The 15,639-nt window shown below is 39.5% G+C and overlaps 1 protein-coding gene across 3 annotated transcripts; it reads right to left on the minus strand.

The window, feature by feature from the left end:
- Nucleotides 1-137: 137 nt before the first annotated feature.
- Nucleotides 138-14,576, minus strand: pank4 (pantothenate kinase 4 (inactive)). 3 transcript variants are annotated; one of them, XR_015106413.1, is made up of 20 exons: nucleotides 14,438-14,576; nucleotides 13,981-14,063; nucleotides 12,974-13,182; nucleotides 12,155-12,338; nucleotides 11,553-11,645; nucleotides 11,165-11,318; nucleotides 10,513-10,694; nucleotides 10,255-10,336; nucleotides 9,609-9,709; nucleotides 7,632-7,787; nucleotides 7,268-7,380; nucleotides 5,083-5,170; nucleotides 4,650-4,801; nucleotides 3,862-3,917; nucleotides 3,309-3,358; nucleotides 2,954-3,058; nucleotides 2,586-2,686; nucleotides 2,403-2,471; nucleotides 1,896-2,227; nucleotides 138-238 (listed from the first exon to the last, which is right to left on the minus strand). XR_015106413.1 is itself a non-coding variant. In XM_086150012.1 (19 exons), exons 1-19 carry the CDS (start codon nucleotides 14,574-14,576, stop codon nucleotides 1,978-1,980), a joined length of 2,367 nt encoding a protein of 788 aa, XP_086006138.1. In that variant the 3' UTR covers nucleotides 267-1,977. The 3 variants fall into 3 exon arrangements, 1 of the variants encoding a protein (XP_086006138.1); XR_015106414.1 differs by lacking the exon at nucleotides 138-238 and having other exon boundaries at nucleotides 267-2,227; nucleotides 2,954-3,024; XM_086150012.1 differs by lacking the exon at nucleotides 138-238 and having other exon boundaries at nucleotides 267-2,227.
- Nucleotides 14,577-15,639: the final 1,063 nt, after the last annotated feature.

Consider the following 15,639-nt stretch of genomic DNA (forward strand, 5'->3'; position numbering starts at 1 on the left):
TCAGTAAATTCACAAAGGTGTCTAGTAGTGGTGAGTATTTTGGCAGGGAGAGTGACGAGCGAAGTGAAGAGCTGCCGGACCCCCTGCTGGGCCTCCTCATACATTATCAGCTTGCAGCTCCGCAGCAGGCATCAACCACCACATACCAGGGAGTCGAGCTTTCACACAGCCAGAGGCAGGTTCACACTTTTTTAATGTGGGGCAACTCTCAACTGACTCTACACGCAGTTAAATTTTCCTGACACACAAACACACACAAACACAAATTTAACAAAGCTGTAATAAATTAAAAGATGTCCATGTTTAATTAAAATTGATTGTCAGAAAAATACACAAATTGTGCTTGGTGGGCTTAACTGAAACATTGCAAATAAATTTCAAGAACATATATGATTGAATCCCACATTTATGTACAGATGTTGCATTTTGAAAGGGAGTCCACATGTGCAAACTTTGGGAATTATTGTCACACTGATAGGCCAGGTGTTTTGACATTGGGCCGTCCTTTGAATTCAGATGAAAAACAGCTACTGTACAATCATACAGATCTTTCAGGTTCATTTTGACAATGTGCTGCAACTATATTGCTTCAAAGAGTTGCATCGTGAATTAAGGGATGGATAACAGCTTTTTATTATGCAGTGCTGAACAGTCAGTTTTTGTAAATCCATGGACTGATGTCATGGCCATGTAATATTTTAACATGAAGAGCCTGTTATTTCTGAAACCAAGCATCTTGGTGAAGATTTGAGAAAGCGTAGGCCAAAAAGAACTACCTCACAGTAAAATACTGCCATCTGGTGGAAGAGCTCATCCCTAATTCTTTTCAATCTTATAAAGTGCTGGTTCACTGACTGAAAATGTTCCCTGATACCACTTCAATGGCTACACAAGCGACAGCAATGGATTACATCTTAATGAAATTATTTTCTAATTTACGGTATCAGATGGCTTGGGTTACTAAATATGTTTATGTATAGTGTAGCAGCCTTTTTACTAAAGGGCTTCAAAAAGAAACTTTCAGATTTTGGTGAATGATGCTTTCATCACATCAGCCTAAAAGGCACATTAATTATGCTGTCAAAGAGAAATGTTACTACTGAAAGTTGCTATCAACCTTGCATCTACTAAACAACTATCAAGGCCTGGACAATGTATAGTATCAATTTAAATAATGGTGTTTTACCTGAATGTTTTCAAAAATCATGGGAAAAACTCCATGAAATAACCTATTTTGAAAAAATAAATAGGAAAAAATTACCCTAAAGAAATACATTAATTTCCCAATGTCCACCTATCATTCCAGTCAGCAGTAAAAAAAAAAAATCCATACATTGCATTTAAAAAGCTGGTTCAGCAAGTACAGTATCTCTTATGGCCCTCAAAAAAAGCGTCAGAACCTTTTTTGAGCATTTCAGCAAAATTGGGAGTTAAAACTCCATCTCTGCAACCTCATTGTCCATACCGACACAGTTTTAATGACATAAATTGGTATTTCAGTATAGACGTCTGAATATATGGTGACTTATTTCTATATTGCCCATCCTTGATGAATCTTATTTCCCAAAGAAAGTGCACAGTTTTGGGCCTCAGTGATGTTGTACTCTAACTTCACTTTAAATCTTTTTAATATGAGCTCAGAATCTCATCCATCACAGCAGTCTCTTTCCTAAAGACTTTCCCTTACATCCAAGTAAGGATGGCAGCACACTAAGCAGTGAACAGAACATCTGACAAAGATCTGCATGAAAGTGTTGCAAATGATCGTCATGAATCAGCACTTAAATCAATACTGTAAATATAACACTTCGGTGTTAATGATTTAAACCCCCTACATTGTACAATCAACTCAACGATCAAGACATTCAGCGGCAGTACATGTTCATCATCCTTACATTCGGAGCTCCAGCAAGTCTCATCTGGCTGCTTGACTTTGGCGTTCTCTTCTGTAGTGTCCAAACTGGAGCTCTGACTGCTTCATGAAGCTGTCAGTGCCGTTGAGTCCTTGCTGGGTTTTTCTTCCGGCACTTCATATTTGAAGACGACACTGAACAGCTTCCCTCCGAGCCGATCGGCCAGCCATGAGTTCTTGATGACGGCCATCTTAAGGCTCTCACAGCTTAGCATGGCATAGTAGTTTGTGTGAATAGCTCGGCCCATTCCTTCAATAATCACCAGGTCAGTGTTCCGCTCCCGAACAACCATGGCAAGTACTTTGTCCAAGCGGCTGGGGGCATCACAAAAAAATGTTAAAGTTTCTACTTATCTTTAAAAATGTTAGCTGCCTGACACAGTAAAGGTAACATTACTTAGCTCTGGGCCTCTCTGCTCCGGCTGCTACCCCCGTGACCCAATTTCGGAGAAGCGGAGGAAGATGGATGGATAGATTTATAATAACCAACCTGAGATCCAGGCAGGGAGAACTGGAACCACTCTGGATCAGTGTCAGCCTGTCTTCTCGGAGCCCAGATCTGCAGAACAAACACATTTCACCACTTGCTTCCAGATTCTATAAAGCATTTTCAGACTACAACTTCTTGCATGGTAAAATTATAATTTTAAAACAAAATTCTATTTCTACTCACTGAATGACTGTATCCATGGCAGCAATTCTTTCTGTCAAAATTTGCAATTCTCCATTTGTTACATCATTTAAAGCCGGACCCGAGTTGCTGGCCAATACAACCTGGGTATGAAACGACGGATAAGTGTGACCTTCTGCCACAACTTTACATATCTTGTTTTCTTTTTTTAATATATACACAATTTCTTCCCAAAGGAACTATAGTCAATCAATACTGAAATTTCCCTCAGTCCTGTTTTTTGACCCAAAAAAAGAAAAACGCATTTTAGTTCCTGTCTCATTTTCATATTTCAAACATATTTTAAACCAACCATTAAGTGACCAGAAATGAAGCATGGGTAGCATTTTATCATTCACATACATTCTTACCTCTGTTCCTCGAGAGAGAAGCTCTCTGACAAAAGGCATCACTCCTAGAATGATGTCTACTCCACTATTATCTACGAAAAACAAGGCACACTTATGAGGAGGACCCTGCAAGAGAAGACCAGGATGGAATGTATTCAAGCACTAATAGTCAGGTGCACAGAAGACACACAGTAAATCATGATTCGTGAAATGTAAGGTCCTAAAAGCACTAAGTACGTTCTGAAACTTTTCTTTTTGTGTTCAATTCCCTCTGGGATGAAAATGCTTTACACTGTTTTCTCAAGGTTCCTTTAACTGTCTTATATTCTTGAAATAATGAAATTATTTATTTTGTAATTGAATAAATAAGCCTTACCTTTAGTCTCTCAAGCCACTGGTCAAAAGAATCAACAAGCCAGGGACGGTCTGATAAGAAGAGAAACCAAAAATCAAATCTACTGGAGTCACCCTGTAGATTTCAGTAGCTTTTCTAATTGTCATTTAAAAAAAGAATACAAAATAAAGGAAGTAGCATTTTTCACAATTTTAAAAGCATGCATCACAATTTTCAATTTTCCAAATGAGTAGTGCAGGCCAGCCTTCGACTGCCAAAGGAGCTGATGCTTTCTTAGAAAGGTAGTTGCAGCAACAAATGTGCTTTGAAAACTTCAATTTCTCTTAATTTCACAAATTTGAGGATGATGGACCAACAACATGTATATCACAGTATTTTTTGCAACTGGTAGTTGATGAATTCTGTTAACAATGTAGTTGAGGCAGCCATGACAACAAGTCAGTCTGACTTCTAGTTTCTTAGTGCTCATTCAGAGAAAGCTATCTATGTTCTCGTACTACTACAGTTAAGGTGGCAACCTGGTCAATTCCACTAAAAGTTGTTGTGTTCCTTTGAAGAAAAGTTGTTTTTTTACCTTCCAGCTGTCGTTTAGCTTGTTCAAACCCAAACTCAGGGTCAGATTCCAGGACACTGAAAGACATTGGGACAAATACCCTTAACTGCATTTAGTGTAAAAATAAAGTTGAGTGTCTCATAGTAGAAACACTGATATTTACCTTCAGAATTTTCACAATATTCTTGACCAGCCTAGATAACTTGAAAAGTCGGATATGCTACTTCTCGTTACCTACAGTTATCAAAGCACTTGCTTTCCTCTTGAGATTAAACAGGAGAAAACTATGACGAGTGAGACAGTTCTAAAAACTAATTCAAACATGGGCACTGACAACGTAAAGCCCTCCCTTGAGATCAGTCAATGAGTTTTAACAGCCAAAATCAGCCTTTTACAGATGTATACATAAGCATCTTGATATTTTGGAAAGCCCACATTAGGTTCTAATTTCACACTGATGTCCATTTCCAGCAAAATTTTTATTAAACGCTATCGCATCTTATCTTTTTGAAACTGTTGAATTGCAAGGGTGGGTGTTGAAGGGTTGATGTCTTTAAGATGCTCAATTGATGTTTGGTGTTGCACGTTATTATAACCAATGTATATTTTAGGGACAGTATTTATTCCTGAATCACTAGAGATTGTCCATAGGAGTTAGTATGGGGTCCAGAATATAGTAATGGTCAAGGTCTTTTATAAAAGGAATCAAAACAGTGGAGCATCTCTTGCTCTTCTCTGCTGTCACTCATCATTTTCCAGAACAGAGCAGCTGCTTAAACAAGAGAACGGAAGATGTTGAACTCACTTACTCTGACACAGCTTTGGCTCCCCAGTCAAAGACATTCCCAGCGAGGACGCCCCGAACCAAAGCAAACTGTCTCTCCTCCCAGCTCAGCTCCTCCAGGGACTTCACTGCTTTCTGGTAGTACTTGAGAGCAACGTCGTTCTCCCTCTGTTTAATCTGCAGTAGTGATGTGGTACAAATTACAGCTCAAAGGAAATGAATTAGTAATTGTGAGTTTGAAAAGACATTGGCAAAGGACAGTGTAGTGTGAATGTCTCTAATGTTCATAATACATCATCGAGCTGAATTTAGCAAGAAAAGACAAAAGTGCATGTGTGAGACCTGAAGGCCAGGTAAGGACAAATGCTAAGAAATTCTAGACTAACGGATCAGTCAGGGCCAAACGGGCCATGTACCACACATAAAGAATGAAGAGACTTGATAGATTTCAGTCAGACCTTAGAGTAGGGATCAGGAAAGTTGAACTCGTTTAAACAGTGTTCCCTCGTGTCTAACAGACTTCTGACAGTGAGGGATCCATAAGCACTAGGTGAGAAGAGAAGCATTCTACGTTAGCTAGAGAGAAATACACACAAAACAGGACTGCGGCAGTGGCGTCAATTCACTTTTTACTGGTACCCTCAGCCAAGGCTGAGTGGTAATGCAGAAAAATTTAAATAAAATTTATAGAGGCCCAGTGATTTATATCTGTACAAGTAATTGGCAACCACATTCTATACAGAATATAATGCCAATTCTCTTGAACATATAATTGACTGTCCATCCATCTATCCATCATCCATCCTGCTCATCCGGAGCCGGGTCCTGGGAGCAGCAGCCGGCGCAGTGAGGCCCAGAGTAACCTCTCCCCCGCCATATGGTCCAGCTCTTCTGGGGGAACCCCAAGGCGTGCCCAGGCCAGCCTGAAGGCAAAGTCTCTCCAGCGTGTCCTGGGTCTCCTCCCAGGTGGACATGTCCTGAATACCTCCCCTCGGAGGCGTCCAGGAGACATCCTGACCTGATGCCCCAACATCCCCATCCTGACTCCTCTCTATGCAGAGGCACAGCGACTCTACTCCGAGCTCCTCACGGATGACTGAATTTCTCACCCTGTCTCCAAGCAAGAGTCCGGCCACCCTTCAGAGAAATCTCATTTTGTCCACTTGTATCTGTGATCTTGTTCTTTCAGTCACTACCCACAGCTCGTGACCATAGGTGGGGGTAGGAACGTAGACTGACTGGTAAGTTGAGAGCTTCGCCCTCTGGCTCAACACCTTCTTCACCACAACAGACCAGTAAAGAGTTCGCATCACTGCAGACGCTGCACCAAACAACCTGTCTACCACTCTACTCTTCCCTCACTTGTGAACAAGACCCCAAGGCACTTGAACTCCTCCACTTGAGGCAGGACATCTTCCCCGACCCGGAGAGGGCATTCCACCGGTTTCCGGTTGAGCACCATGGTCTCGGATTTGGAGGTACTGATCCTCATCCCGACACTCAGCTGTGAACCGCTCCAGTGAGATCAAGAGATCATGGCCTGATGAAGCCAACAGAACCACATCATCTGCAAAAAGCAGAAACCCGAACCCGGGGCCACCAAACCAGATCCCCTCAACGTCCTAGCTGCCCCTAGAAATTTTGTCCATAAAAGTTAGGAACAGAATCGGTGACAAAGAGCAGCCTTGACGGAGTCCAACTCTCACCGGTAACAGGTCCGAATTACAACCAGCGATGCAGACCACGCTCTGACACTGATCATACAGTGACCGAACAGCCCATATAATGGGGTTCGGTAACCCGTACTCCCGGAGCACCCCTTACATGATTGTTTCGTGCAGCGTCTGCAGTGACACGGTCCAATCCCTTGTCCACATACACAAAACGCATGTAGACTGGTTGGGCAAACTCCCATATCCCCTCGAGGACCCTGCCGAGGGTATAGAGCTGGTCCACTGTTGCATGACCAGGCTGAAAACTACACTGCTCCTCCTCCATCCGAGGTTCAATGACAGAGGAAGAGGGACCCATGTCAATCCTTCAGGCTGTGTCAAGCCAAGCTCCATGGGTGCAGGCCCGGCTACCAGGCGCTCACCGACGAGCCCCGTCCCCCGGCCTGGCTCCGGGGGGGACCTGCGTCCAGGCAAGGGAAAAGTTGATCCAAAGTTTTTACTCTTCATGAGTGGTCTTCAGAGCCACGCTTTGTCTTGTCTCTCACCTGGGACCTGTTTGCCTTGGGTGGCCGTTCCAGGGGCGTAAAGCCCCCCACAACATAGCTCCCAGGATCACTGGGACACACAATATAATTAATTACATATAATTGACTGAAATGAGTAAATCAATATTTCTGCTTTTGGTCCAATCTTGGCTACAGATCAAATGTCTAATATCAGTTCATGTCGTTCAATCATTTGAAAGACTAATACAAAAGGAATCAGACTCATAAAAAGCCCCCCCGACTGGAAGTGAAAAGGCAAACTAAACAACATCATCTAGATTTCCCTTTTTCGTCAAGAAAGCGTGTAAGTGGTTAGAGTAGAGACGGAGACATGGCCTAATGCAGACGCTGAAGAGAAATGTTAGCAGACTAAAGAGCAACATTCAGGTCAAACGGGTGAGTTTAGAAGTGGAGACTGTTCTTACAAAGGCTGATGTCGGAGCGTTTGAAGCTTGTGCCTGTATTTCTGACGGAACTTCTCAGCGCGCTCTACCGCCTCTGGCAGGTCAGGCTGGCTCGCTACGGCACGCTTTACCACCTGCTCCAGGAAACATAATCATCAATATCGATGACATCATCAATCATGAAACATTGGTTTCTCCCTCCATATTGAAAAATACTTATGTTAGCTTGGTGACCAAATTTACTAAAAACAAATGCTAAATTGACTTCCCAAGGTTTAACACAGTATCACACTAATACTTATATGCTAATTATAGTGCAATATATATAAATGCACACTTATGTTGTATGTATTGCCTAGTCTAAACAGTACTTGGGAAAGCGCACCCCATCTAGAGCCTCTTCAAAGCAGAAGAGCCAGTATTCCCGGGCCATGGCATCCTCTGTGAGGTCCACAGTGTCGGGGATGTATGAGGATGGATCCTGTAGTAGAGGCAGGTTCACCAGCTGCCTCTCTAGCCGGTCCATCTCCAGCATGTCAAACTAGACAAGCAGAAACAGAAAAGCTATATGTACTGTTATGTTTAATCTCTGACCCCTGATGGATCACTTATTTCTATCACTAAACTGCTTTTATTTTTGAAATGGTGTTAGGATGATTTCTGACTGGTAAATGACCCTGGAGTGGTCAAAAAACAATGAGAAAAAAATAATTAATCACCAGTTTTAAGCTGTTGGTTTACATCAATATTTGGACAGCCTGACAGTAGAACATTTTCACTTGTCTAAGGGTTAGTTTATGGCAATTTTAATACTATTTCCCTTTGATTTTTAAGTAAGTTGTTTGGGGGTAAATTGGTAACAGTTTGCCTAATTTAAAGGAGACTGATTGCAAATAAAGTACATCTATTTGTACATAGTTTGGCAAAATCACACAAATTAGAAGCACCAAAATGATGCTGGAGGAATGCATATTAAAAGACAAACAAAAAAACACAAAGCATAAGAACCAGAAAAGACCCAAAAGAAGCACCAATTTAGAACAGATTACATGCCTGAAAAAGTGGAACCATCTGGAGAAAAACCCCTCTAATGAATTAACACAAACACATGCATGCGCACAAAGACACACACTTACCCAAGTATTACAGAAACAAATTGCGAGTGAATTGAGTACAAAGCACAGGAAAGTTGCAGTGGCAGTCGCAATGTGGGGTCATTTTCACCAGCAGGAACTCAAGAAGCGGCAGCTCAGTGGAAATTTTCCATTGACATTTGTCTCATTTGTTATAGAAATAATGATCAATTTAATTCATAAGTGTTTGGTACTTCCGTTTTTACTGTTTCCGTTTTGTTTCTTTATTTACAAAAATGAGGCTTCATTTCTATCAAGCAAATGGAGAAATCTAAATTTACAGATAAAATAACAGCAATCACTCTTTCCATATCAAGCAACAGATTTGTTTCAAACTGTCCAAGCACTGAGCGACACCAATTACAATGCATCACTCTTTAAAAACTTCACAGCTTGGGACACATCAAAATATACCTGTGAGATATGATTTTTTTTGCTTTTTATTTAGCATCTTGCTGTTTTTGGAATGTACTTGCTTTTTTTTCCTGCCTGTGATTCAGAAAGTACCATCGTTGTAAATAGCAAAGGGGGAAAAAAATTAAATCGTCAGAGTCATCATAAACAGGCTCTTTCCCAGCTAATTAACCATGTTTAGATGCAGACTATCAAATAATGTATAATACTTTAGAATTTGGAAAATTAGGTCACCATTTCACATAAAATTTAATATTTATCAAACCAAAGGAGAGAGGGATTTTAATAAAATATAAGATTTTTTTGTGGGAGGCTAAAATCTACTCAATTTCCTATGAGAAACTGCTCTGCAGCAGAAATGCTTCAAGGTAAAAAATTTGAGGTCTCATTTTGGCAATTATTCTAGTGAACATGCAAATCAAGGCCTGTTGAAACTAAACTACTGTCATGAGCTAAAGAGCAAGTTAATAGGGCCAGGTGGAACATGGCATCAAACCAGTCTACACACCAAACAAAGCAGAGGTACTTACAAGAAACTGAAGGAAATTGTATGATACAGACAGATGAATGTGTGGCGAGATGTAAAACAGATCAGAATAAGCAGATTAATGATGGCGATTATATTGATTTTTTCACAGAAAGAGGAAAAATGATTATCAAATAAAGCACAAAAGTAGAAATGTAGGGGATATGGTGGAATTAAGTAGGGTGAAATAAAAACAACTGAAAAACTAATACTTAGTCTTAAGTTAAAAAAATATTGGTACATGGTGATCTTCATATATCACCACTTCAACCCTCCTCAGCAAACTTACCGTTCCACTCCGTGCACGCTGCATTGGATTCATGTCTGGAGAAATGCTCATTAGGCCAGAGCTTCCAGCATAATTCTCACCCCAGCTATACTGATTTGGATCTACAAGAGGGAAACATACAATTAATACAAACAAACAATTGGACATTACTTAAAGGTACTGAAAAAATCATGCAGTTTGGTAGAGTTTATTAACATAATATTGTGTTTCTGCCCAACTGGACATCTACAACACAATGTTAACTGTGTTAATGAATTGCAAACATAATGTGCAAAATTATGTTCAAAAAAAGTGCAAAAATGACATTGAAATCACCTAAAAAGTGCAAAAATGACATTGAAATCACACTGGAATTACATATAATTTCCCTAGAATTAACTTTTATTAAGCATCAATAACTGATAAATGTGAAGTCGAAGGCCCAAGAAATGAATCATATCAAAAGGCTTTGAATGAGATCAAAAAAATAAATCAGGGTTAATTACAATACTCTATATATTGTGAGCACTTTATCATAGTCTGGCATCTAACTTAGATTTTCTGTCACACTGCAGTGGTGATAAATGTTTACCTCTTCACCCAGCTTTAACACTACAGTTTAAAAGTCCCATTTTGTCAAGTGACAAGTCATACAAATTAGTCTTACTGTCTTCCTCGGCTCCTTTAAGAAAAGCACCAATAGCCCCAAGGTAGCCTTCATGTCTCAGGAACAAGGCTTGAACTTCACCCTAAACTTACAAAAAATTGACAAAAAACATTAGCCTAATACCTAAATTTTGAGTATAGCTTGGGACTGAATCGAGCCAGGCTAAGGAACAAAGAAACTTGGTAGGCCGAAATTTCAGCAGAAACAGAATTACTGACTGAATGACTGTTTTTGTATTAGCAGAGGAAGAGAAATTGCCTTGGTGAAGAAGTTGATGCTGTAGGTAATAGTGTGCATGGTAACAGGGTGTCCTCGGATGAAGAAACCTCCGAAGTACACTCTGGACAGGTTGTGGAGTTTGGCATACAGACAGGCCAGCTGTCCGATGTCATTGCTGATCATATGAAGTAAACTTTTGGCCATGTCTTCTTTAGAGAATTCTGCAGATAAAGGAAGCAAATTAAAAGTATGCTGTAACATTCACATCTCTAAGGATATTCTTTCATTTTTACCCCACTACTGAAAGCAGACCCTCCAATTAAAAGGCTTGTATGATTTATTATCATACAAAATAAAATCACTGTCCTTTACCACAAAAAGGACACTGTACTTCTCAATACAACCAATGTTGAGAAAATAAGAAAAACAAAATAAAAATTGAGTTAAAAAAGTGAACAGTAATTTTCATTAACGGAAATGGTGTGTGTGTTCCAAGTTTTCTGGGATGGGTGAAACCCTGGCTTAAAGGATATCGCTTCAAATATAGGTACTACTATATAGGTACTACTTACATGTATTTTTGGTGGATCGCTTTAAGCAACCGAGAATAACTAAATGTGCCTTATCAGAATTCTAAGACATCCCATCTAGGGATTCAAACAAAAATTCAAACAGTGAACACAGGCATCACCTTTATCAGCAGTGGCGGACTTCCCAAAACTGCTGGCAATAAGATCTCCAGTCAAGCCCAAAGATCCATAAGATCCTCCATAAATATCTTTGACAAGCATATCAACACTTGTGTGCTGCCCTCTAGAGGCCAGTTGTAGCAACTCATCAAATCTCTATAGGGGAAAAAAAGGTTAATTTCATGTTGCAAGGGTTTGTTTTCAAATAAAAAAAATCTGAGGTTCATTTAACATTTGTGTTATATGTACAATTCAATTAATCATTAATCATTAATCATTAATTAATTAAAATGAAAGATACAAAAATAAATCTGATACTGAGATGGTATCGTAGGAAAACTTTCATGATGTGGAAACTGCAAGTAGGTTGGTTTTGTTACTCTAATCTACCTTAGTTTGAGTGAGCAAAGCTCCGAGACCCCAGAACGTTCCACCACCTATCGAGCTTCCTCCGATACGCTCAAATGTATCCTCTGATTCAACCTGTTATGATCAGAAGGGATGGGATGTTGCTATTTTTGGGAACCCAACATGAAGGGATTACAATCATCTTTTGGCAAAGATGTGACTACATATAGTCAATCAGTTTCGCACAGTACATACCAACTGTTCTAAAAACACTTTATTAAACACTTAGCTGCAAAGATCATCTGTACAGTTTTCTAACCTGTGGCTACATAATAGGAGGGAGTTTTGAGAGGAAAATAATAACAACTCCTGGCAGCTCATGAAGGGAATAGCCAAGAGGAAAGGAATATTATTTCAACATTACATGCCTGACAAGAGATACTTTTTTTTCCCTTTTGTAAATATTTCATTTAAAAAATAGAATAATCTGTGTTCTGACAATTTACTGTCATTGTAATATAGAATTTCATTTTAACAATATAATCTATGCATATACTTTAGGTTAAGACACATATGCGCTTCAGTTACAGAAATTTAAACATGGAGACCAACTCAACAAGACTACTGACAGTCTTGTCCATTACCTTCACTATGGACACCCCGGAGCCGATGTTCACAAGCAGGTAAGGAAAGATGTCTGGATGAGTCGTTTGGAAGCGGAACTCTGAGTCTGCATGTTTAGCATACACAAAAGCCTCATGGGGGATATTTTTCAGGACAAAGTTACAGCCCTTGATAAGGCAGGTCATCTCATCTTCTTTGTCGACTCTGCAATGCAAAACAGACAGTAGGTTGTTAGCTTGACTCACGATGGGGAAACACCCCCTTAAGGATACGCAATGAGGAAAAAAAATATCTTTGTAACATAGAAATGTAATCATGACAAGTCAGATGCATAACACACACACATTTGTGGTGTGTGTGTGTGTGTGTGTGTGTGTGTGTGTGTGTGTGTGTGTGTGTGTGTGTGTGTGTGTGTGTGTGTGTGTGTGTGTGTGTGTGTGTGTGTGTGTTTAGTGCAGTGTGGCAATTTCATTGCAAATCTGAACTGAGGTGAAAAATATTAGAAAGTGAGTCATCTAAAGTAATATCATTAATGAAATATACTTTAACTTCAAGATATTAATCCCCAGTTCTCTGATGCTGCTTTAACTTTTTCTGATTTTTAAGTAATATATTGATTAATATACAGAATTTCCATTTTTTTAACGGCGAGTAATTTTCAAAATACAAGCAGCATTTTCCCTTGATGTGAGAAGCAGCAAGTACAGTTGGTGAGGAACTTCTACTGGTCATATTAACCATTAATTCAAATGTATCACAGTTGTTGTTCAGCCGGTAATCCAGCATAATTCCTCAACACACCATGAGACTTTAGGATTTCCTTTGCAAATCTTACTCACTTGAGTCCCAGTTTCTTTTCAATCAGTTCTTTGAACTTATGAGCACCGCCACCTGTGGCCTTGATAACTTTGGTTTCTGTGTTGACCAGATGGTCTTTAATGAAGTCTAAGCATGTTTCAATGTAGGCGTTTTCAAACTTGATAAAGTGCAGACGTGGTGTGACCTCCTCTTGCACCGATATTTCATACAACTTGTCTCCAGATGCCTCCTAGAAACAAATGACAAATGCAAAGTGGAGTAAGATCTGTGAGTGGGAGATGACTTGGCGGCATTGCCTCGGATGGAGCACAGCCAGCATTTTCCAATTATTATACCTTGCAATCACATCTTAGCACACTGAGGGTACTTACACAGCAGCATGCTTGAATGTAAATTAGGAAAATGTGTGAAATACAAAGGAGGACATAGCTGTTTGTTGATGTTGACCAGGGCAAAACATAATCGAGGTATATTCAATATACAATTTGGCTAACATTATTCTGTCCTTATTGGTGAAACTAACTTTTGTAGTTGTCTATACAACTCTGCACTTTACTATAAGCATTTTTCATATTTTGTTGTTTTATTCTCTTTGTGTTACTGACAGGGCTTTAAACCTTACTAATGTTTACTTTGTATTTTTATGTTTAGTATCTAACTGTGCAATTTATTTTGACATCATTAGTGCAGCACTTGGACTTTTAATGAGCTCTCATGACATGGACTTGATCACTCGTTTTGCTAACAGTGAGGGCCTACGGAAACAAAGTTCGTATAAGAGTATCAGAAAAAGCGATAAAGGGGAGAGAGGGTGGGAGATTTATCCCTATTTCTTAGGTGAATCTTCAATGATCTTCTCCATAAAATGTTTTACAAAGCATTTTTCTCTACTACAGAGTACTGGCCATTACACTGAATGGTGCCCATTGCTGTATGAATCCAACACGTTCTGCTCGCTGTAGTTTGAGTATTAATCTAAAAAATGGTTATCGTTTAAAAGTGAGTCACTTTCACTTGCTCTACCCACCTTTGCAGTGAGGTCGAATGACCGAACTTTGGCCACTTTGTGTTGAACGGTTGAGTAGTAGGCAAGTTTTGTGAGAGATCCGCCTGTGAAGGATTTAAAAAGAAGATTTATGAGGGCAAAAGGAAAATATAAACACAAAGAGACAATGGTTATTCGAGCCTGCGGAATAACTCTCATAGCTAGCGTTATCTGAGTTAAGACGGGACTAATAAAAGCATAAGCTAGCAAGCAACTAACGTCTCCACGACCGAATAATAGTTACACATGTATTATTATTAAGAAGGCTGACGTTATCTTTGGTTGTTTACTTTTCTCATATGGTGTCGCAAAGAGTTCACAGTATCAGGCTGCGATATTGCTAACGTTAGTACATAAACACAGTGGCTCTTCACGCTCAATCTGAAATGACCCGTCAATTCTGAGGAAAAAAAAGTTTTTGCACATCCAATTGAATTACCTATGTCAATTGCGAACCGTTTTGCGTTTTCCAAATTACGGAATATTTCGTCGGGCGGAAGAGTAATGCTTTTATCCATGGTATGACTACTTGAACCGCTGTCAACTTGACTACATTCCGCCATGGTACACAACGACATGACTACGTATTTACGCAAACACGTCAGCCAATCAGCGCATACGTACAATTTGGGGGCGTAACCTCCAAAGTAGAGTAAGACGCGCGATTGTTTTGGGGTCAATCTGAATGTGTTCATTGTATTTTTGGTTGATTGTTGAATAGCTATAAGATATTTATTTAGATGTGAGACAATGAGTACGAATAAAGGAAGGCAATGTTAAGAACGAACCTATGGAGAACAAAATCCAGTCGGATAAATACATACTTAGTAATGACTTCATTACAGTAAAACAGTATTATCATAATCCCATGTTGTTAATCAAGAGTCTAATGTGAAATTGTAAGTGTGTGGTACAGGAAACTCTTAGTTCAGATATTTTTTTCAATTTGAATTGGTTGGAAATTCAAATGCATCCACCCATCCATTTCCTGCCACTTATCCTGCACTCATGGTCACAGGAGGCAATCCCAGCTGTCATTGGGTAAGAGGTAGGGTAGTCAATCAATCGTACAACCACATACAAAGACAGACAACATTCACTCTCTCAGGGCAATTTTCTCAATATTTTCCATCTTTCTGTATGTTTTTGGATTGTGGGAAGAAACCCACACAGACCAAAAGGTCCCTTGTTGGAATCGAACCAGAGCTCTTCGTGCTGAGAGGCCAAAGCACTGCCCCCCAAAATCAAAATGTAGAAGAACAGAAACAAAAAAATACAGAATTATGAGTAAACCTTTTATGGTAAAATGTTCTGGTACAAACTAATTAATAATGATTCAATGCTTAAAAAAAGAACTAACTGAAACCACCTAATTAATGAGGATTCAGTGTTCAGTGAAAATAGCTTTTCCTGTTGCTTTATACTAATCTCTGATACACCCCAGTAAAAAAGGATCATAAATGACTTTACTATTTTCTTACCGAAGGGAATTAAGGGAAAATATTGCTGCAAGGGATCAAAATAGTTGCACTCTGTATGAACCATGATATACTAGTGCTTATGTCATTTATTATAAGAAATACAGATGCTGATTTTTTCTCATTTGCATCAGGAATGAAACTGCATAATTCAAGACGGTAT

The sequence above is a fragment of the Fistularia commersonii genome, chromosome 7 (genome assembly GCF_037954325.1).
Source record: "Fistularia commersonii isolate RoL2024-O1a breed Wild chromosome 7, RoL_Fcom_v1.0, whole genome shotgun sequence".
NCBI classification, from domain to species: Eukaryota; Metazoa; Chordata; class Actinopteri; order Syngnathiformes; family Fistulariidae; genus Fistularia; species Fistularia commersonii.

Excerpts from the sequence above, each read along its gene's own strand:
- pank4 (XM_086150012.1), bottom strand. The coding sequence starts at position 14,576 with ATGTCGTTGTGTACCATGGCGGAATGTAGTCAAGTTGACAGCGGTTCA. Across the intron at positions 14,064-14,437 it reads ACGGTTCGCAATTGACATAG|GCGGATCTCTCACAAAACTT; the intron begins GTAATTCAATTG and ends AATCCTTCACAG. Across the intron at positions 10,337-10,512 it reads GCATCAACTTCTTCACCAAG|GGTGAAGTTCAAGCCTTGTT; the intron begins GCAATTTCTCTT and ends TTGTAAGTTTAG.